We start from the raw sequence: 23,809 nt of genomic DNA on the forward strand, positions 1-23,809 counted from the left end.
ACTTCACTGGGCAATGGTTTGGGCCTCTGGTATCTAAAAGGCAAATTCAGTATTGTAACTGAAACTGAAATGTTTCTGACCCTGAAACATTAAGGAAGAAGGAATGACACTCTTCAAAGTTTGTGTGTGGGAAAACAAACTCAGAGATGCAGATACTAGAGACTAAACTCAAGATTTATTCTATGTATGTGGACAAAGGGTAGTCCCGCACTCTATCATCAGAAGAGGTGGCACTGCAGGCTTCTGAGGCAGGGCACAAAAGATAGCAATAAGAAAAGATCTGAGAAACTACAATATGTAACAGATTTTCTTTAGCATATTTCCAACACATTGAGCTTTGCATTTATGAGTTCTCTACAATGGCCTTCGTTTGAGGCAGGAGTGGGAAATATTTAATGCAGCAGACTTACTTTCCAGTAGAAGGACTCATGCAAGTAGAGTTTAATTTCCATATCTCAGTCCTCCATTGGAAAGGTGTCTACACTTGAAATGCTACACAGCTGTGCTGCTGTAGCATTTCAGCATAGGCACTCACTGTTCTCCCTTTGGCACAGGTAATCAAGCTCCCTGAGTAGTAGTAGTTAGGTTGCAGAACAATTTTTTGTCAACATAGCACTGTGTACACTGGGGGTTAAGTTGGCTTAATACACTGCTCAGGGGGTTGGATTTTTCACACCCCTGAGTGATGTAGTTGGGTCAACTTAACCTTTTAGTGTAGAACAGGCCTATATCTTGCATTTACAGGGGTACAGACTTGATGATCTAATAGATCTTTTCCATCACTTATGTCTAAGAGTCTGTGTCGTGATCCTGCCATGTGGAAGTAAATGGGAATTTTGCCATGGACTTCACTGGGAGTGGGATCAAGCCCAAAGAGAGAACTGAATCTGAAAAATATTTATCCTCTTGTCTTTGATTTTCAGAGAACAATAAAACTGTCTAGAGGAAACTATGACGTCTAATATGCAGTATGATATTCCTAGGTGAAATTCCTAAAGTTGGAGAATAGCACTTTTAAAAGTTTTGAATAAGAAAGTTCACGGTCAAATAGCTAAGTTATCACCAAACATTCTATGCTGGTGAAATTTACACCACTCCTAAACTGAACAGACCAATTGTTTAATTTGAAAAGTTGCTTGGAATGTGCTAATGAAAATGTATGTGGAAAACCTGGATTCACATTAACTGAGCATTATAAGTGATTCAGACAGAAATAATGCAGCAGTGCTTTCAGTCATTCTGTTGTCCTCTTTAAATAGCCAGAAGTGAGTAGTTTCTAATGCAGAGACAAGTTTGAATTCAGGAGTTGATGAGCCAGTGTTGAATAATACAAGCTATTCCAACATTCTCTGTTCACCATGTCAGTTACTCTAGAATGTAAGTTTTCATTTTTCAAATCTTCTAGATGTAAATCATGTGTGTCAATCTTACTCAGCCTGCAAACAGGCATAAATTTAAATTCTTAGATACGGCCAGTTTCTATTGACTAAAAAGGGAGTACTTCCAATAACTTCAATGGGCTATGGACCCTAGGAGAGGTATGAAATGTCCCCATTCATGTCAGGTGGCTGTTTCATTCAAGTCTGATAAGTATCACCTTGATCATATTAGCAGAGGTATTCAGATGTTCCAGTACTGTGGACTGAGTTTGGGATTATAGACAGATCTTGAATAAATAGATCATCACCATTCTTTTTCTCCCAACCTAAAATTCCCTTAAACATATGCTGTTCCCAGGTACTGTCAGTGTTAGCCCAGTGATAAATAACAATGTGCTGCATGCTATAAAAGACAAAGACAGTCCCTTCCCTGAAAAATTCACAGTCTAAAAGTCAGATACAGAGAAAACAGGAATGTATTCGGAGGGGAAGGAATAATTTAAGGGGCTTGGTAGTGGTGTCTCTCTGGAGGAGAGTGGAATATTACTAGAGTTTGAACTTTAAATGACATATAAAATGACAAAAAAATGGTATTCTGCACAGGACCCAACTAGCTCAGTACAGGGAGACTACAGGCAATATTATCATACATTTCAGCAAATATTGGCATATTTTAAGTATCTGAAAGGGGAAAAAACAAACAAACAAAAACAACCCACAGTCTGTTCCCCAGATGTATGGGAAACAGCATTGACTTTTATTTTCCTTAATTGTTGTTTAGCTGCATGCACTTGGCTTTGCTAGTAAGTGAATGCAATTACCTACCGGTACTTCACTTTGATCCTGTCATTGTCTGGGTTGCAGTACAGTCTTTCCAGATGCTCTTGAGAATCATTGGTCACGCTTTGCCAGGTCTGAGTAGCAGTCCTCCTGATCTGCCAGTGATATGGCAACACAGTATGATGTTTGGGACAGTCACTGCCATAAATACAATTGCCCTGCAGAAAATCCACACAGATCTCTATCCCATCCTCCTGGTGGGTGTGATATTGCAGCTGGTTCAAAAGTTCGAACACAAGATCAAGTGAAGCCTCCTCACTTTTGTCCTGAAAGAGCCCAGCATTGAATTCATCGTTTGGGTTCAAATTGTACTGCATCAAGCAGCTATTCTCCTGGAATAATCCAGATGTGTAGCCTTCCAGTATCTTGTCTGGGCACACTGGACAGGCTGCAGCATCACTTGAGACTGAGTGAAAGGGGTGGTGCTGGAATGATTCATTAGTGGAATCAGCAGCAGTCCCAGGATTGGTTTCTGATGGGAAGCCCTGAACCCCAGACTGAATCTCCTGCTCAGGGTGACCAGAGGGAGGATGAGTCTCTGGAATTTGACCTTGCACATCTGAAGCTCCTGGCATCAGCACAGCCACATTGCTGCCCGGCTGGGGACAGGGGGCACTGAGTCCTAGGGCCTTTTTCACAACGGGTTCACATAAATTGCTATGACCTCCACTTTGGCCTCTGTGCACAAAGACCCCATCCAGGCTCCCAGCTCCCAGCAAACTGGTGAAGATTGGCCGCAAAGCCCTGAGAGTTTCTGTGTCCAGCCTCTTCTGCACTTGCTGCTTCTTCTTGAAGCAAGGCTTTACCGGTGGGATCTTATCGGACAGCCCAATCTGGGGAGGAAAGTCTTCTGAAGGAGGGCACTTCATCCCTGGACAGTGGGCCTGCTGCACAACACAGGCTGGCTCCAGTTCAGCATCCATCTGACACAGACTCTGCTCTCTCCAAATCACTTTCAAACTCCCAGAGCCTCCCAAGAGCCAACCTAGGGCAGAAGGGAAAACAAGACAGTTAATCTCTCTAATTGCTCACGGTTGACACAAACAAGATCACTCCTGGAGAGGATTTCAGGCCAGCAACAGCAAACTCCTCCTCTTTCTGTGTCTGTGGGTAGCCCCCAGGCACGTAAAGCATGAAACCAACCAAACTCAGACTAATTAATCCCAACCACACACTTGCAGTCTTCTCTCACACAGTCTCAGACATGCACACAGACCCTGGCGAGGGCAGAGAAAACTGATGCCCTTCTTCTCATCCTAATGCGTATTACTAAATAGGGCTTTGGCTCATCACATTGTATAGAAGTAAGCATTGCCCTGTTCCTTCTCTCTCTGTCATATATACACACACACACCCAGAGATTCACACCCTCACACATACAATGTAATATGTCCCCATCACTTTTAACACACACCCATTCTCTCTCTCTCTCTCATGGAGGTATTGACTCCATGCAGATACATTCGCTCTCATGCACACACTTTTAATGCTGGGGTTGAAATCGTGACCTCATTAAAGTCAATGGCAAAGCTCCCATTAACTTCAATAGGGGCCAGGATTTCACCCTTAGTCTTTAAACAGTACTGCAAATACTTACACACCAGTCTCATACATGCCTAGACACTCCCATTTTATGCCCAGATACAGCTTTACACTGTCCCACATGCCCATATACTCTGTCACAGTCTGACTCACACATACATACTGCACTCAATCACCCTTGGGTGACACACCAACAAGCTCGTTTGCCTACTGCAGGGCTGTTCAGCTAGAACTGCACTGCTCAGGAAAGGACATCAAGGAGTGTGTTACTTTCTCAGGAATAAGGGAAACATTTGTAAAAAATGGAAATGTCAATGATTTACAAGAGGGAAAAACAAAATGTTTCCAAAATGCAAATACATAATTACATTTCTAGAGGGTTACTGGAAGACAAAAATACTGATTTATTAGCCAAGAGTTTGATATTTGATTGCGTTTAATTAAAAACTATTCAAACTCACCATGTGTAGCCTAAAATTGTACTGTTTAGTACATCAAAGATTATGATTTACTGAAAATATGCATTCAAGTGAGAATAATGGATTATTCTGAAGTAAAACCCCTCAAAACCCAGATACGATCCAATCATTGTTTTCATGCTGAAGGTCTGTTCTACAAAATGATCTAGTTTTGGTTGCATACTTTTACAGTAAAGTATTTATTTACAAACATTTCACATTAAATTGAGTGTAGTGTTATCAGGACTGTCAGGAAAAAATAAAATAAAAGTAGGCAAATGCTGGTGTGTCCTCTGATTTTAGATTCTTATGGTTACTTTGAAAGGTGACTCTACCAGTCTGCCAACTAGAACATAAGTTCAGCTGGAACATATTTTTACTCTTCCACAGTCACTATCAATCAGTTCTCTACTTGAACTATAAAATAACACCTTAAAGCTTCAAATAACTTCAAAGGGCCATCTGACTTAGGTTTAAACCCTCAAATACAAGAGGATCCAGAGTTATGGAAGTTGCATTCTGCTACACCCAACTTTAGCAGCCTGTGTGGTATGTAAGTGGTTCGGGAGCCTTGTGCTGCCGGGGAACAACTGGGGGACTTAACGACATTTTCAGCTATATCTTTAATGCTATTTCAATACTGCTATTGCTCACTCGACTACTTTCTGCGTCTGTGCTATATTTTTAAAAGAACGGTTTATTTTATTTTATAGAATTGAGTTATTCAACTTGTCTATAAAAACAGAAACCAATGGGAATAATAAGCATTACAATCTGGAGAGATCTATATTTAGGCACCTCTCTAACATCACAAAATGACCACTGTTATTTTGAAATAATGTTGAACTCAAGTCTCTCTGCGTAGAGACCTTGCGTGCCATGTATCAGCTCAGAGACAGGTCTCATGGGTTGCAAACTAAGCCCCTGACAACTAGGAATCGCCATCATAGAAACCTACTGCCCTTCGCTTTGCTGGGGGAGCAACTCCTCAGCCGCCCTAACAAACAAAGCAGCCAAAAAGACACGGTTGGACTGGCCCAGGCAGCAACCCCACAAGCAGCAGCAACGCAAAGCGCAGAGCCTCCCTCAGCTGTGACCTGCCACCACACCGCCTTTGTCACCCTCTCGCAAACAGCCCGGGCCGGCCAACCCCGCGCTCACTTAGCAGGAGGCTCCCGCAGGCGGGATGAATGTCAAGGCACTTTTAAAACAAGACTCGTCGGCTGGGGACAAGGATTCTACCGCCCGCCTGTTTCAATCCGACATTGACTTTCCCTCCGATCATTTGTTTTCACAAGACCGTCCCAGCCCAGCCCTGAAGTTGCTCTGTGGCTTACCCGAGAGCCAGCAGCAGCGCCCGGGGTGAGCGGCAGGAAGATGAAGCGGGAGCGAGTGCCGTGGGCTTTGTCAGCAGCGGATTCGATTCACTCGGCTGGCGGGGCTGGGGCTGGGGCTGTGGAGAGAGCGACAGCCGCCTTCTTCCGCTTGCTGTGTGCAGCGTGTGAAGCTCATCTGGCTCTCAGAGCCTTCCCGCCTGCCGCTCCGTACGTGACAAACCACCCATTCCGCCCTCAGGAGCCGCAGCGCCACGGCCCTCCAGATCCCGCTGCTTCTCACATGTTACACTGTAGCTGTTTAAATATTGCTTCCTGAAAGCACTTGCCAGGCAGCTGCACGACTCTGGGAGGAGCTAGGAAGAGGCAAGGGATCGGCTCTGCACCTCTCCGTACCAGGAATCCAGACTCCTCCCACCCTGAGTGTGTGTGAGTGAAACAGGGAGAGAGCGGGCGAGAGAACGCTCCTGTTTGTTTGTATAGCTCGGATTCTGTACTCTCTGTGCGGCTGAAAGCCCCACGGGGGCTGACTGAAGGGTCACTTTGTTCTGGAGACAGACAGAGAGAGAAGTATGCACGGAAAGACTCCGTTTTCGGTCACATACTGAACAAATCATCATGTTTTAGTCCTCCCCTCCCCTTTCACTGTAATCAGAGCTGCACTTTAAGCAAACAAACAAACCAACCACCCAACCAGTAAAACAGAGAGCAGAACTGGAAGGTTCCCATAAAGTAATGATCCTGTAATTAACACACACACATCCACCCACCCACCCGCTGGACATAATTTGCTGGGAAAAGAGTCAGCTTCTGCCTGTAGCTTACAATGAGTGTCGGATCTGGAAGGACAAAAAGCAAGAGGCCAGGGGAAATCGGGAATGCAGAAGTGGAGATAAGAGGAAGTGATACTATTTACATTAACTGATATTAGTAGGTTTGGCACAAAGGAAGTTCATTTTTAAGTGTTTTAAATGAAATATCTTTAAAATAATAAACCAGCAGTGTGGAAGAAGACAGCCTTAAGTATATTTATCCTGTGTGTGTGGTTTTAAAAACTATTCTAAAAATTATGTTCCTAAAATCCTTATCCTATGGTGAGATGGACATTTGCTAACAAGCATTATTAGTCTATACAAAGCAAGTCAAATATGCTTAAAAGTTTGGTAGTAATGAGGTAATTTAACAACACACAGAGATAATAGAAATCCTTGAGCATTTGATTTATTACTGTTGGTTTTACAAATAATTTTAGATATAAAGGCCCCATCCTGTATTCCCTGTACACCACAAATTCCCATTGTAGCCAATGGGCGCTTAGGGTTTGCAAAGAATGTAGGATTAGGTCCCCAAATAGCTATTTATATGTGAATAAAATATATGCTTAGATGTATATGTGTGTATGAGAGATGGAAACTGCTCTCTTAAAACTAAAAAAATGTAACATGACATCAATCCTCATGGTTTAGGACAGTGGCTCTCAAACCTTTCCAGACAACTATGCCCCTTTCAGGAGTCTGATTGGTCTTGCATACCCCCAAGTTTCACCTCACTTAAAAACTACTTGCTTACAAAAATCAGACATAAAAATACAAAAAAGTGTCACAGCACACAATTACTGAAAATTGCTGACTCTCTCATTTTTACCATATAATTATAAAATAAATCAATTAGAATATAAATACTGTACCTTTCAGAAGTGCTGTGCCGAGTCTTCATTTATTCACTCTGATTTAAGGTTTCGTGTGCCAGTAATACATTTTAATGTTTTTAGAAGGTCTCTTTCTATAAGTCTCTAATATATCATTAAACTATTGTTGTATGTAAAGTAAATATGGTTTTTAAAATGCTTAAGAAGCTTCATTTAAAATTAAATTAAAATGCAGAGCCCCCCGGACCAGTGGCCAGGACCCAGACAGCGTGAGTGCCACTGAAAATCAGCTTGTGTGCCGCCTTCGGCACGCATGCCATAGGTTGCCTATCCCCGGTACAGTATATAAAGCGGTATAAACAAATCATTGTCTGTATTAAATTTTAGTTTGTACTGACTTCACTAGTGTAGAGTAGCTTGTTGTAAAACTAGGCAATATCTAGATGAGTTGATGTACCCCGGGGAAGATCTCTGTGTGAGCATACCCCTGGTTGATAACCACTGGTTTAGGAGACAAAAACCCATGGATGAAATCCTGGGTCCCAGTGAAGTCAATGGCAAAATTCCCATTGACTTCAGTGGGGCCAGGATTTCACACTATGAATGATCAGATCAAATATAAGGGCCCAATCCTGTAATAAGCCACATGTGGATGGACTCATGTCTGTGTGGAGCCCCTGTGAAGTCAATGAGGCTCCTTGTGGGCAGATCTCTGCACCAGGCAGAGCCCCTTTTACTGTAATGGAGCACCATGTGGCACAGGCATGGGCCTGCACTGAGCTCATTGAAGAATTGGGGCTAAAGCCATTGATTAATATTTGTATAGCATTTTAAAGAGGAAAACATTATAGAAGTACTATTACTATAATATACAAGCAATTTGGGTTTTTTCTGCATTTTTCATGGGATAACTTTATCTCGTATATTTTATATATGGTTTTGTAAATAATATGTTTCTAATTTTGCTTTTGTGCAGCAGCCGTTACCATGCTGTCATTTTTGTTGCCATACTTTGTGCATGTGCCAGAGCATGACAGATTAGTTCAATATGCTGGTGCCATTGGTTGAGATGTTTCTATGGTGAGTCACATACATATATTTGATTAGTGGGTTTCAGCAGAAGGCCTGGCTATGTGTCCATCAACTTTAAGGGACTTAATAGCACCAGAATTCCATTTACCTGGGGGGTAATTAACTCCCCAGATATAGTGAATTATAATGAGGTAAGTAATACAACATACAAGTCATTGTAGTGTAATTAATATTTTTTTTAGACAAGGGCTCAATCCTTCACTCCTTGTGTACCCAGATGCCTAGTTACTTTAGTAAGAGTTCTGGATGCAGAGGAAAATGCAGGATTTGGCCCCAAAATTGTGTAGGTCATTTTTAGATTAAATAACTAACCTCAGACTGTAATTTGAAAATATATTTTAAATGCAGAGAGAAAAACTATTCTCTGTCATTGCTATTATTAAAACTAAGGGATTTATCTTCATGAGCTGGGGACTGACTTCATTTGAGAATAGCATATTAAAGAGTGGATTATAAGGGTAACCCTTCTGTAGCATAAATGAAACACAAATCTTCTTTATAATTATTATTACATGTTTATGGAGCGCTGAGTGTCCAAAATGTTACACAGGATCAAGCCTTTAAGTATTTGTAACTACACTATACTTTGACTAACAAAACAAGAGCTTTACAACGTGCAGGCAATGAGAATATGGAACATGCTGCCATGTCTGCATTTATGTCAGACTGAACTAACCACACAGCTCAGTTTATTTTTCAAAAACTACCAACACAGAAATTATCTAATTGTTTGGAACGGCATATTTTATATGTAAGCTATAAATAACACATAGGGTCAAACTCTGTAGCATGCACAATTCCCATTCATTTCAGTGGGGTTGACAGAGTGTTACTCAGGTAAGAATTTGGCCCAGAATATCTATCTTTCTGTAGTCAGACACATAATTTAGGGAGATTACAGCCTGGCACAGTGCAGGATCACATAGCACTTTCTGAGGCTACACAGCATACAAAGAGAAACCATGACCACCATGAAGATATGATCTCATTTCTATTTACATGTTTCATGCCCTTGGCAATAGCAAGTGTGTTTTAATTAATTCTTTCAAATGGTAAAATGCATCAGAGTGCTGTAATTAGTGATTTTGACATCCAATTAATGGAATACTCAATATATGCACTTCATTTCTATATTGGAGTCAGAGAGGAAGCGTCTCAGCTTTAGCCTCAAATGTTCCGATTAAAAAAAAAAAGAAAAGAAAAAAAAAAGAAGGGTTCAGGCTGCAAAATGCATCCTTCTGATAAAATCTCCTTGACATTTGAATACTTGCAGAATGACACATATAATTTCCCCAAAAACCACATTAAGCTGATCTTACTGCCATGGAGGGAAGCTAAAGTGGGTGCAATTTGGGAGAATGTTGCAGGAGAACAGGGAGCAGCAGATGTGCTGCTTGCTTCCTTCCCCCTTATGGCCCTCTGAAATTCAAATCTACACAAATGGAGCTCTGTAAATCTGGGTGTGGTGAAGAAGGGTGAGTCAGGTGCCAAGAAAGAATCACTCTGTGGCATGCTTCTATCCTAATTCAATTTACTTCTACTGGCTATCCCAGCAAAAGAGAATGCTCATTAATTTATTTTCCATGGCTTCTACTCCAGCCTACGAGATGAATGGTAGGAACAGACAATGGCAGCAAGGCTCACAAAAGACTCCTCCTGCCTAGGGTTGCCAAGTGTCCAGTTTTTGACCGGAAAGTCTGGTTGAAAAGGGGATCTGAGTGTCCAGTCTGAACTACTGACCAGACACCAAAAGTCCAGTTACCTCAGTAACTGATCACAATTGACTTCCATTCTGCCCCTGGGAGGGAAGAAAGAGCAGCACTCAGGAACTTCCTCGTTCCGGTAGAAAGAGGTACCTGGCTGGCACCTGGGGAGGGATCCTTGAAGGGCAGGGCATTTGAGGATTGATACCGGTGGCTGGGCTCACTGCCGGGGTCCCTTCTTAACCTCCTTTGTGCCCCACCTCTGGTGTGCTGCCCCCTGTCCTGCCCCAGTCACCCCTTCACTCCCAAAGCGTGGCTCTCCCTCCCCTGTCCTGCCCCAGCCACCCCTCTACCGCTCAGCTGGCCGGGGAAAGGAGGTCTAGAGAGCAGCAAATGATGGGGGGTGGGTAGGGGAAGAGGAGTGGGGGGGTCTTGAGGGAAGAGGTGGAGCAGGGGTGGGGCATTGGGGGAAGAGGTGGGGCAGAGGGTCGGGGAGCTTCTGGCACTCAGTGTCTGATTTTCACAAATTAGAAAGTTGGCCACCTTATTCCTGCCATGGAGGCCCTACAATAAAAAAAGTCTGATTAATCACATCGATGGTGGGGACGTGTATGTGTTCTGTCTGTGTGTGTTCTGAGGATCCACAGAGCTTGCAAGCCACTTCTTTCACCTTACTCTGCAATCCCATCCGCTTGATCTGTGAGAGGAGATGCTCAGGTTTTTTCTCCTCCTATTGCTTTTCAGGGGAAACAGAGTTGTCCTAGAGAATTTGAAGATACAGCAACTTTTTGAGCTACATGCTCCTACTTGTAATAAAAAGGTGCAGAAAGGGCTAAAATTCCCAGAACATGACTATCAAATTGAACTGGGTTACTAAATAGGTATTGTGCCATCAAGTCAGCTGGAAACAATGTTAGTAATAACCAGCAGTGGGTGGTTCCAGAAACACCTACTGAAAAGATTAAAAACCCACAGCTAAACTTTTGGGGATGCTGTGTAGCAGGGCTCTACTACAGGAGCTGTTGGGCAGAAACTGCAGCAAGGGGCCATGACATATGAAAATATACAAGTATCAGAGGGGTAGCCGTGTTAGTCTGGTTCTGCAGAAGCAGCAAAGAATCCTGTGGCACCTTATAGACTAACAGATTAAATATACAGCAAACTTTTCTAAATCCCTTGCTGTCTGCAACCAGTTTCCCATCACTTCACACACCATTTACAGATGGTCTCTATATGCTTAGACACCCTCAGAAACATTTATCTTTGGCCACACCAACCTGCAAGATTTTTGCTAATAGCAAGTTAAGTCAAAGCAGCATTAACTTATCAGATTTTTGCAGTGATTTAGGGCATGATCTTTTAAGTGTATAGGAGATTTGACAATTACTTTTACAGGAGCAAGAAAGGACCCTTTCTTTATTTTTCCAGAGCTAACACTCTGGATTTGTCCCACCCACTCTAAGACTTCTTCAGATTATGCCTTCTTTCTGAAGTTGTTAGATCTTTTCCAGATTGTCCACAATTTTGTATGTCAGAATACTACATAGGAGATTTTAGTTTATGTGTAGAACTTGGAGGCAGGCTTCACAGCATGTTACTACACTTTCAAGGGCACAAGCCATGGAAGCATATGGCCCTAAGTTTTTCAACATACATTTTTTACTGACTTCTTAATAATTAGGAAAACGAGTTAGTGAAGCGAAAAATACTTTCATCTTTTAAGATACTTTTCCCAACTGCATTATCTAGTTTAGTCATTTGCTTGAAACTTTTATGTGTTTATGTTTTCATTTTCTCAAATATGGGACCGGTGAACTTTGAAACTACTGAAAAGAAAAGGCTCTGAATTAAGGTCTTGTTTAGCACATATCTCTGTATAGCACCTGAGCCGGTCCCTTCAGATAAAGGTGTTGCAAGGTCAGCATGCAAACCAGTTTGTACAGTAAGGCGGCTACGTTCCTTTGTGAAATTACAGTGTGATCGTGAATGCAACACCTATGTTATTTTAAGAGCTTAGCTACTAGTAACAGAAGCTCTGTGGCTAACATCTATACTAAGAAATCCCACATAACACTGAAGTTAATATAGAAAAGTAGTTTTGAGGTTACTTGTAAAACTTGGACTCACCTGGTGCTTTTCATCTGAGGATTCAAAGCATTTTACAAAGGCCAAGCTTCACAATATCTTTTGAGGTACTTAAGCATTATTGTTCCCACTTTGTATTTTTATAGATTGGAAATATAGGTTAAGTGATCTCCCAAGTTTATACAACAAATCAATAGAAGCAGCAAGAATACAGCTCAAGGATGGGATCTTGTCTCAAATGAAGGCAATGGCAAGATTCCCAATAACTTTAATAGGGCCAGAATGTCACACAAGGATTCCTGTATCATTTCCTTGATCTAACCGCCATATCATATTTTTCATTTACTGTATATAGTAATTTTCACAACTAGCTCTACAAGTGCTTTAAAAATGGGAAAGTATCATTGTTGTTGTAAAGCACTTTGAGATCTACTGAGCCAAAATGCTATTTAAATATAAATATTATCAGGATTACACAATTTAAATGGTCTGCTGTATATTTTTACCAGAAAGAGAAAATGAACACAGAGCAGTGACTCACCCAAGGTCAAACAGCAAAGCACTGAGAATGGGAATGGAAACCAGGTTTCTGCCCTTTCATCACTGTAAAGGATTCTGTAGAATTGCCTTTTTTCTTTGCTGTGTAGCAGCTCTTATGAAAAAGTGGTAGAAAGTGAGAGAAAGGAATAGATAAACTTCCTGTTCTCTTTAATTAAACCACTGAGTAGCTACTAATTATTTATTTAGAGTAAGAAGTGTAGAGTACAAAGCCATAATTACTTTAATATTTTATTAAAACTCTCCTGTCAGCATTTCACATCCATTAAATATAATTTGCTAATGTTTAAAAGCTTTGAATAAATGAGATGTAAATACATTGTGCAGAAGCCAAGAAGGGAAGCTAACTATCCAAGGAAATAATTTATCTATACAAACTAATATTTATTAACAAGCTGTCACTCTGTATAAAGTAATCAGATAGATGGTATCTTTTGAGGGCTGTGCTTGATGGCCGCAAAAGGTATCATCTCATTAACCTCTGAGGATAGGACAAGAAGCAATGGGCTTAAATTGCAGCAAGGGCATCTTAGGCTGGATATTAGGAAAAACTTCCTAACTGCCAGGATATTTAAGCACTGGAATAAATTGCTTAGGGAGGTTGTGGAATGTCTGTCATTGGAAATTTTTAAGAGCAGGTTAGACAAACACCTGTTAGAGATGCTCAAAATAATACTTAGTCCTGCCATGAGTGCAGGGGCCTGGACTAGATGACCTCTCGAGGTCTCTTCCAGTCTTACGATTCTATGTTTCTAAATGCTAATATTAACCCCAGTAAATATGAATGCCCCAGCCCTGTTCTGATACGGACATGTGCCAGCAAGTCAGGTTATATACATTCCAAGAGAAAAGGAATGTTAATTATGCAGACATTAAACAAGTTAACAACTGGAAAATGAAACTCTGAGGGATCTCAGTTCATAATGTCAATGAAAGGTGCTGAATTTGGTAGATGATCTAGTTTCTGGGACTCTAATTTATTTGGGTCCATTTTTAGTGCAAAATACTTCATAGTCTGGGTTTCGTTATATTTAAAGATTGCCACTTTAAAAAAAAAGAAATTATAGCACTTTCTATAAATAAATAATGTGGACTTCTGGCAAACTCCAGTTCCTGGATGTCTATTTCCACCAGCCCTCTTTATCCTAGCCTTGATAATTGCAACCCTACAGCTTGTGATTTTAATTTTTGTTTTTTCTAAAATAAAAAAATGTGGTTGGAATGCTCACATGAGGGGAAGGAAATGAAGAAGATGAAGATCAGTTCTGAATGTAATGGAGATCCGCAGGAGGAAGGCAGCAAAGGTTTGTGAAATAGGTCCAGGGCATTAGCTTTAGCTTTGGCGCCACCTAGTGGGCGAATCTTGACCTCTACACTGATCATTTTCATAATTTTTCCAAATGTTGCTTTAGCTCCAGTGTAGCTGAAACTGCAAGGTCCAAACAGGATGAGGTGAGATTTTCAAAAGCTCTCAGCATTAACCTAAAATTGTTTCTAAGTCTGCTTCCAATCTGAGTGCTTAGCATTGACCTACCTCTGCTCCTACTGGGAACTGCGACAGAGTGAGAGTAGTCTAGGACTGGCTCACCACTCTGTATTTTGTAACCATCCCACTCCCTGCATGGGCCAAATTGGGAGACAATTGATTAGGACTGGGTGATTAACCAGTTAACAAGGGGATTCAGTTTACTAGCTGGGGACTGTTAAGTAGGGGACAGGAAGGAAGGGCAAAGGATCTCAGAGAGGTGAGACCTCTCATCTCCTGTGTCAAAGAGGTAGGCTGAAGCTTGGTAAAAGTCTTATGGTGATGGGACATGAAGCTGCATAAGACACAGTAAATAAAGTACACCATGATGAACTTACATAAGCGTATCAGTTATCAGAGGGGTAGCCATGTTAATCTGTAGCCACAAACGCAATGAGGAGTCTGGTGGCACCTTAACGACTAACAGATTCATTTGAGCATAAGCTTTCGTGGGTAAAAAACCCACTTCTTCAGATGCATGGACGGACTCTTGTACAGGAGTCATTTACTTCAATGGCAGCAGAGTTAGGCCAAAATTGACTGCTTCTGAAAATGCTACCTCTATTAACGATATACCCGACAATAAATAAAAAAGTAGTAATTACTTGCCCTACTTGTACCCCATTGCTGACTGATGCAGTCACAAATCTTATATAGTTCAGTAATATCGTATATCTGATTAACACGTGTTGTCTTTTGGGAGGACAGCAGTGTCCTATTGCAGCAATAGTTTTGAGCAGTCACTTCTATTAACCCATCAGACACACAGGTTATTCAAATTTCTGGTACTATCCTCGAGCAAGTCTACAATCAGAATCAAGTCTCAGACTAATCTGTTTCTTTCTGTGCCACCATTTGGTACTCCTGTGTAAATGGAAAAAGTTGGCTAATTTAACTTGTATTTTTAAATTAAGAGTTCAGATGAATTATTCCTGCAGATTAAAAATAAATACACATGTATGATTTTTCTTTGTGTGTGTACAATATAGGCCTAATTTTCCTTTCATTTATACTGATGGAAACCAAGAGCAATTCTAATGAAGTAAATGGAATTACCCCACATAAAACCAGTGAGTGAGAACCCCGTGGTATCCATGGTTGTAGGAGCTCAGCCCTTGTGCTAGTATGTAACCACATCAAAAGTATGTTTCCCCTTATGCATCATCAATTCCACATTACCATTGGTGCTCAAAATCTCCTATCAAGAATGTGACCCAGCTATGCATTTCTTTTTAGCGAATAAGGTCTTGAATGCTTAGTGAAACCACTGTATTACCCAAAATATACAGTGCACACAGATACAATATTTTCTGATCGCTCTTTTCTGGCTTGCTCATAAGAAGTATCTGTGTGTGTAGTCTGATTCATTTGGGGGAATGTGGAATTAATGATTCAGACAGTCTCTACCCTGAAAATATTTAGCTGTTGATCAGTTATTATTGTTTTATTTTTTTACAGACACATCTTGCTATTTTAGGATTGTGAGCTGAGGACTGTGGGCCTTGAAGCAGACTGGCCTATATCTCTGCAAGATAATCTAATGTTTTCAATTTATTAGTACAATTAAACTTACTGATTTTTGGAAATATGTAATTCATTTCTGTTGTAATTTAGGTATCAATTCTGCCATGGGAGTTGGTCACCTGAAGAACTGCTCCAAATTCTGAAAACTCCTTATTATGAAAGAAAGAACTTTATACAATAAACTGCCTTTATGCCTCAAATAGACACTGCTTGCCATTAACTCATCAAGCAAACAAAGCCACTCAGTTGTATGTCAAATCCCACAGCCTTTTTAAAGGATGTCTTTGTAGGTGATTTTTTCCACTGCAACTATAAACATCAGTGTGGCAATAATCAGAGAGGGAAATAGATGTCCTGTCTACACTGTAATTCTGACCAATGTGGGGGGCCTGGTTCATAGATTCACAGATTCAAAAGTCAGAAGGGAGCACCGTGATCATCTAGATTCTAGTCCAGGGGTGGGAAAACTATGGCCCGTGGACAGGATCCGGCCAGTCAGGGCTTTGGATCCGGCCCGCGGGATTGCCACCCCTGTGGCACCGCAGGGCTAAGGCAAGCTCCCTGCCTGCCCGGACCCTTGCTTGCTCCCAGAAGCGGCCGGCACCATGTCCCTGCGGCCCCTGGTGGGGGGTGGGGGGAGGGCTCCGCACAGGACTGGCTCCAGGCACCAGCGAAGGAAGTAGGTGCCTGGGGCGGCCAATAGAAAGGGGCGGCAGTTAGTCTGTTGCTGGGGCAGCACGTCCGGGTTGTCGTCGTTGACAGCTCAGTTGGTCCGCTTGAGTCTTCGGCAGCAATTCGACGGCAGGTCCTTCACTCCCTGGCTTCCTCTTCGGCGGCAGCTCAATTGAGTTTTCCTTTTTTCTTTTTCACTGCTTAGGGCGGCAAAAACGCTGGAGCCAGCCCTGGCTCCACGCGCTGCCCTCGCCTGCAGACACCACCCCCCGCAGCTCCCATTGACCGGGAATGGGAAACCACGGCCAATGGGAACTTTGGGGGTCCTATTTAAACTAAACTGAGCTGGAACATTCTTGGTTTTATAGTTCACTTTAATTTATGTCAAATAACACTAACTTAGAAACACTTCCAAGAATTTTAAGAACTAACCTGAGTAGGTGAGTTACTGTCTCACATATAAGTAACAGTCATTCACTAATCATAGTTTCAGTGAATTCAAAAGTGGCCATCTGGAAGATGACAGCACGGCAGTATATTGTGTGACACTGACTGCTAACACTTTTGTTACTATAACAAATATTTAATAGAGCTTCAGTTGCTAAGTCAGAGGCTGATTCTGCAAAGGCTCTGCATGTATATACATTTACACCTATGAGGCATTCCACCAAAGTTTCAGATCCGACCACCAGCCATTTTAAGCTGGCCCTCGAGGTCCAGTTGGGGAGCGGAATCTGGGGCTTGACCCGCTGCAGTGCTCCAGCCAGGGAGCAGGATTGGGGGCTGCTCCAAAAGGCTCCCGGAAGCCATAGCATGGCCCCGCTCCGGCACTCCAACCGGGGAGCAGGGTTGGGGGCTGCTTCAGCTGACTCCTGGAAGCTGCGGCATGGCCCCGCTCCGGTGCTCCGGCCAGGGAGCAGGGTTGGGGGCTGCTCCCAGTGGCTCCTGGAAGCCACAGCATGGCCCCCTCTGGCGCTTCAGTCGGGGAGCAGGGTCAGGGGTTGTTCCATGCGGCTCCCAGAAGCAGCGACATGGCACCCTCCGGTGCTCCAATGGGAGCTACAGGGGCGGTGCCTGTGGACGGGGCAGTGTGCAGAGCCGCCTGGCCGCGTCTCCACATAGGAGCCAGAGAAGGGACATGCCGCTGCTTCTGGGAGCCACTTGAGGTTAGCGCTGCCTGCAGCCTGCACCCCCGAGCCTCTCCCCATGCCCCAACCCCCTGCCTCAGCCCTGATCCCCCTCCCACTCTCCAAACCCCTCGGTCCCAGCCCAGAGCACCCTCCTACACCCCAAACTCCTCATCCCCAGCCCCACCCCAGAAACAAGTCTAGGACCTCATCCTGTCATCCTTATTCAGAACAGAGTAAAGTCCTTATTTGTCCAAGAAAACAATGCAGGACCTCATTTTTGGTGTAAACTAATCTAGAAGGCACAACAGGTAAATTTTCAGCAATCTATGTTTGTGTAGGGGTGAGGGAAGAAATTAATCACACAAATCCTAAATTAGGGTCAAATTCTCTCCTTACTTAGGTCCAGGTTTGGCCCATTATTACATGAAGAGATGCCAGCTACAAAGTCCAGATTTGGATTTAGATCTGAAGTTAACCAACATTCAGTGGTGTTTGGGTCTCTAGTTTTGGTTCAGGACATTAATACAGGAGTCTCTGGTAAAGGCAATCAGAACCAGAATGAGCGGAAATTCATCACTATCCGGGATAACATACAACTTTCCTCAAGAAAGGATGACAGAAAGTGTCTAAAAGATAAAAGGCGCTCAGGCTAAAGACACTTGTAGACACTTGTAAAGACAGTGTAGACACTTATTATAGTGTCTACACTGCAACTAAGACGTGTGATTGCAGCACATGTTCACGCTAGCTTTGATCTAACTAAATCAAAGCTAGCTTCACTCATAATAGCATTGTAGCTATGGCAGCAGTATAGGCTAGCTGTGAGAGTACATATTCAAGATCCTGGGCAGAGTTGTACTCAGAGGGCTAGTTCATGCCATTGGCCATGCTACTGCGGCTACACTGCTATTGGCAGTCAAGCTAGCTGTGATCTAGATATGTGCTTCAAACACACCTCCCAATTGCACTGTAGATATACCCAAAGGGCACGTGTATATACTACAGACTGGAGCTCGGGCTCTGAAGCCCTGGAGAAAGTGGGGGGTGAGCTTGAGAACCAAAACCACATCAAAGCAGTCTTCACAGCTATTTTTAGAGCACTAGCACGTGCCCTACTAGAACAAGTCTATAGACCTGGGCTTGGAGATTTTCTCCCAGATGCAGTGTAGACATGCTTTTAGTGACCAACACAGTCCACAGACAGTGAGGTTAGAACAAATAGCATATTACAAAGATAAAGGAAATGATGGAAGTCCAAGAAGTCATGCCTATGTGAGGAAGGACTTAATGGTGAAATACTTATTTGAAACCAAGTAAAAGATACTGCATTTGTGCTCAAGGAATGACTCTTTTGGAGGAACAGAGCAAGACAGAGGATTGCCAGACAGGAAAACTAATGGCTGCTAAGTCAGCCAAGTGCACCTCTTAGCTTAGGATGCTGATTAAAGGGTAGCTTTCAGTCAGCAGAAAGAGGTGGGTATTTTTGGTATTAGTGGTATTATGAATGTGATTCAGTTTGAAAATATATCTTGCTGGAACAGAGGTCACAAGCTGAGACATAAAACTTGATTGCACAGGTGCAGGAAATCTGTAGGAAACACTCACTAAATTCTTGCTGATCATATTAAAATAACCGAGTTTCATCTTTAAACTGATTTGAAGAGAGAAGCATTTGACAGGATTTGTTCCTAATGCAATAGAAAAAAAATATCACTCATACTGATTTTCTGTTCTAAAAGCAGAATAGATGCACTGCTAGCTCACATTCTGCAGCTGGCTGGAATAAAATAAGTAGTTCTAAAATATCAGTAGTCTCTAGATTTTATGTTCTATGATTTATTCAGTCATGTTAAAAAGGGAAAGAACAGAAAGAGCGTATTAGCCCACGTCAGGGACATATGGTTTGTTATGTTATATGGGTGTGGACCCTAGCAACTTCCACACTGGACATCATGTTTTATACGGTCTCTAAAGATAGTTCAAATTGTGCAAACTTCATTGGGAAAGTATATTTCCCCAAAAAGGTGACATCTGTTTAATCACAGATGGGATTTTCATAGCTCTCCCAGAGGATGTATTCTAGTTCATATTTCTTTTTGGCACAATTGTTAAAGTTGGAATTTGATAACCCTCGCCTAAAAACCTTTAGCTATACAGTATTTTAATTAAAACTATATCATTATACAAGATGTGAGAAATTGTCATAATGAAGAACAGAGTAATATAATGGACTATAGGAGGTACAGAAATGTTCTAATGTAAATGCTGTGTGATCACAAAAATGGTTCTACTCCATCTGTTCATTACATAAGCCTCTTCAATTTCAGTTTATAAGTTGTTTAAAATTTCCCAGGAATTCATCAGTGTTTACCTCAAAAATTTATAAATGGGTGAAAATCAGTGCAAAAAATTAATTTCACAGTTCTCTGGGTAAATGTCAGGTTTAATACTGGGGGAAGGGAGGACAGAAAAAAAGCAAAAAACAGAGAAAAGTAAGAGTACTGAAAGTTTAAAAGCAGTTTAATACTGTTGTTTAATGAACTGTATATTAACAGTATGTACACATATGAACGTGTGTGTGTTTACCCCTTTCTCCAGATCATTTATGAATAAATTGAATAGGATTGGTCCTAGGACTGACCCTTGGGGAACACCACTAGTTACCCCTCTCCATTCTGAGAATTTACCAGTCCTTTAACCAGTTCTCAATCCATGAAAGGACCTTTCCTTTTATCCCATGACAGCTTAATTTACGTAAGAGCCTTTGGTGAGGGACCTTGTCAAAGGCTTTCTGGAAATCTAAGTACACTATGTCCACCGGATCCCCCTTGTCCACTAAACTACTCAAGATAGTTAAGACCAAAGCAGATTGTGAAGAACTTCAAAAAGATCTCACAAAACTAAGTGATTGGGCAACAAAATGGCAAATGAAATTTAATGTGGATAAATGTAAAGTAATGCACATTGGAAAAAATAACCCCAACTATACATACAACATGATGGGGCTAATTTAGCTACTTAGTCAGGAGTTATGGATAGTTCTCTGAAGATGTCCACGCAGTGTGCAGAGGCGTCAAAAAAGCAAACAGGATGTTAGGAATCAAAAAAGGGATAGAGAATAAGACTGAGAATATATTATTGCCCTATATATCCATACGCCCACATCTTACTGTGTACAGATGTGGTCTCCTCACCTCAAAAAAGATATTCTAGCACTAGAAAAGAGAAAAGAGCAACTAAAATGATTAGGGTTAGAAGGTCCCATATGAGGAAAGATTAAAGAGGATAGGACTCTTCAGCTTGGAAAAGAGAAGACTAAGGGGGGACATGATAGAGGTATATAAAATCATGAGTGATGTTGAGAAAGTGGATAAGGAAAAGTTATTTACTTATTCACATAATACAAGAACTAGAGGTCACCAATGAAATTAATAGGCAGCAGGTTTAAAACAAATAAAAGGAAGTTCTTCAGTCAACTTGTGGAACTCCTTACCTGAGGAGGTTGTGAAGGCTAATAACAATGTTTAAAATAAATTCATGGTGGCTAAGTCCATAAATGGCTATTAGCCAGGATGGGAGGATGGAGATGGAGAGAGAGATCATTTGATCATTGCCTGTTAGGTTCACTCCCTCAGGGGCACCTGGCATTGGCCACTGTCGGTAGACAGATACTGGGCTAGATGGACCTTTGGTCTGACCCGGTACGGCCCTTCTTATGTTCTTATGTTCTTATATATCTTCCATTCCATGACACTGCATTTCTTTAAGAGACAACATCACATTTGCACTTAGACTAATTTATGATTAACATAAACATAGCAATCTAATGTAATGTATTGGATTTTCTTAGCATAATCAGTATTTTCATGAACTTAAATAGTCCAAAATTCAGGTGAAAAATCACTAAAAACTGAGTAATATTTTTTGTAAAACCTGGGACTGTTTCAGTAAAAATTGAAAACCAAAAGTCTTATCAATGCAGAAAACTTATGTACAAGCTATTAACCTCAAGGCTCTTTTCCATGGTCGTGGAGTTACCATGAGCTTTTGAATTAAACTAGAATAATATACATTATCAGGCTGTAAAAAAATGTCATCATCTTAATAGAGCTAAACCAACACTGAAATGATACAGGATGTTTGGAGAGCTTGAGAAGCAATATTCACAGTACTCTGCTACCTGCAGAAATTATCTCTTTGTGTTCCCAAGCGTTTATATAGGCATAACCAAGCAAATGTAATCAGAATCTGTGAAAAAGGTCATATTGTATAAAAGAGAACAAAAGGGAAATGCCTTCATAGCTTGAAATAATCACTATAAAAGATTTTTTAATATCTGAAAATGACATTGACAGAATAGGGAAAAGTCTCACATTGAGAGTACAGGGCCAAATGACAGACTGGAAATACTGGATAACATATGGACCTGCGGCACAACAGTCAGATCTGCGGCGGGTCATTTGGTCTACTACAGGAACTGGGAAGAGACACTCACCAAGTTTAGATTCGGATCAGAACTGAAAAGTTCTGGTGTGTTTAGACATGGTTTTATTTTGATGATCTGTAGCACATGCATAACTCAAGGCCCAAATCCTCCCATCCAGAACACACAGCCCAAACAACAGGCTGGGCAATAGATATCTGTGCATGGAGCTGGTCACTGGGAAGAGAAGGAATGCTCACTCAGTCTAGGGAGCAACTCCAGAACCACTATATGCCTGGGATTTCAGCACTAGCAAACCTTTTCCAAGGATGGAACAAGAAATAGGAAAGTCTGTGTAGCAACAGACCCTATCCTTGACATAACTCAACTTATTGCCTGGGTACTGCATGAACAACCTCTGCACAGGCCCCTGCAAATCCCATCCCTCCTTCGTATATCAGAACTACATCAGCTCCACTGCCAGAAAGATTTTCACACCTAAGGAGCACTTAACTCTGAGTGAAAACTTCCAAGTAATATTAATTATGGAGCCACTAGTATTGCTGCCTCTATAATTAAAGTAATGTTCAAGTTTGGTAAGGACTTAGCTTTTTTTAGGCTGTCATACTGATGACAATCATTCTTGGGCATTGAGAAATAAAGATTCGCATTAAGGCAAACAGATGCAACTGTCCTAAAGAGCTGACTGATTTACTATTAATCACAAGTCTCAGAAAATTTTGCTTTTTAATCCAACGTTGATTGTGCCTGCAGCCTACATTTAACACAGATAAACAAGATAATGAAACAGACAAAACAAATCCCATGTAGGAAATAACAGAGTCCTTGTAAAACACTTTGAACTGTTTCCAGTTTAGAGATTTGAAGAAAGTAGGAGAGTAGTACAGATAATCTCTGCATTTCCAGAATGCTTGCTGCTATTCCCAGTGTTTTACAATTTAAGAGGAGGCCTACTTTCCATAAATAACAGAGATGACAGCATTAACATTTATATCACTAGGCAAAATTCTGCTCCCGGGTCAAAATGGCTGATGTTGGCACTGATATGCTGTACTTTCGGTATGTATGGAAATATTTTGTTTTCAGAGAAAGCATAGAAATCTTGGGAATTTTACACATATAGGGAGACTACTGCTGTTGAACCATGGACTAAATATTCTCCTCTGCGCACAACTTGAGTAAATGGGCTTTACGCAATACTGCTTTGCAAGGGTCCATTAGACAAAATCCTCCACCTAAGGTTGAAATGTCAATACACCACTTAGTGGCCCTTTTGGCACAAGCTTTTGCCTTGTATGAGGAGATGGGTTTGGCAGAACAGAACCCTTCAGGGGAGGGATAGCTCAGTGGTTTGAGCATTGGCCTGCTAAACCCAGGGTTGTGAGTTCAATCCTTGAGGAGGCCACTTAGGAATCTGGGGCAAAAAAATTGGCCCTGCTAGTCCCTTCCAGTTCTAGGAGATTGGTATATCTGATTACTACCTTTATTGCTGTCTGCATCTTCAGAGTGTACTAGGCTGGTAGCACCACTATAGTTAAGGTTGAGACCTACTTACTCTTTAAGAGCTGATTTTTCTAAGTACTCTAAATCCCACAAGCATACTCTGATTTCCTTTCTCTCGTTGGGGATCTGTGTAGGGTTAATAGTCCAAACCTGTGGTTGTTTCAGGAACATGTTCCTGAGATACAACAGCCCCTAAAAAACATCATGTGATATCAAAATTATAGTTCTTATAACATTTTTTGCATATGTCCGCAGATCAAACTAGTGCACTGATCTACTCCAAACTAATATCACCAGGGCAGGTTTCAAGTCTGCTAGAGTCTCGCACCCACTGCCCCACTGTAGTGAAATCGAAGCACATAGGGAGTAATT

At 41.6% G+C, this 23,809-nt stretch overlaps 1 protein-coding gene across 2 annotated transcripts in view; it reads right to left on the reverse strand.

Moving 5' to 3' along the window:
* LOC120371263 (TCDD inducible poly(ADP-ribose) polymerase) overlaps positions 1 to 23,809 on the reverse strand; it is a 67,247-nt gene that overhangs the window by 32,972 nt on the left and 10,466 nt on the right. The window contains exons 1-2 of one of the 2 annotated variants that reach the window (XM_039486855.1): positions 5,557 to 5,958; positions 2,205 to 3,204 (exon numbers count right to left, since the gene is read on the reverse strand). In XM_039486855.1, coding sequence (XP_039342789.1) covers positions 2,205 to 3,142 — 938 coding nt within the window. In that variant the 5' untranslated portion in view covers positions 3,143 to 3,204; positions 5,557 to 5,958. Of the gene's footprint in view, positions 1 to 2,204; positions 3,205 to 5,556; positions 5,959 to 23,809 lie in introns of those variants that run through there. The other variant, XM_039486856.1, reaches the window with a different exon arrangement.

This window comes from Mauremys reevesii, linkage group 9 (genome assembly GCF_016161935.1).
Source record: "Mauremys reevesii isolate NIE-2019 linkage group 9, ASM1616193v1, whole genome shotgun sequence".
Lineage (NCBI taxonomy): Eukaryota > Metazoa > Chordata > Testudines > Geoemydidae > Mauremys > Mauremys reevesii.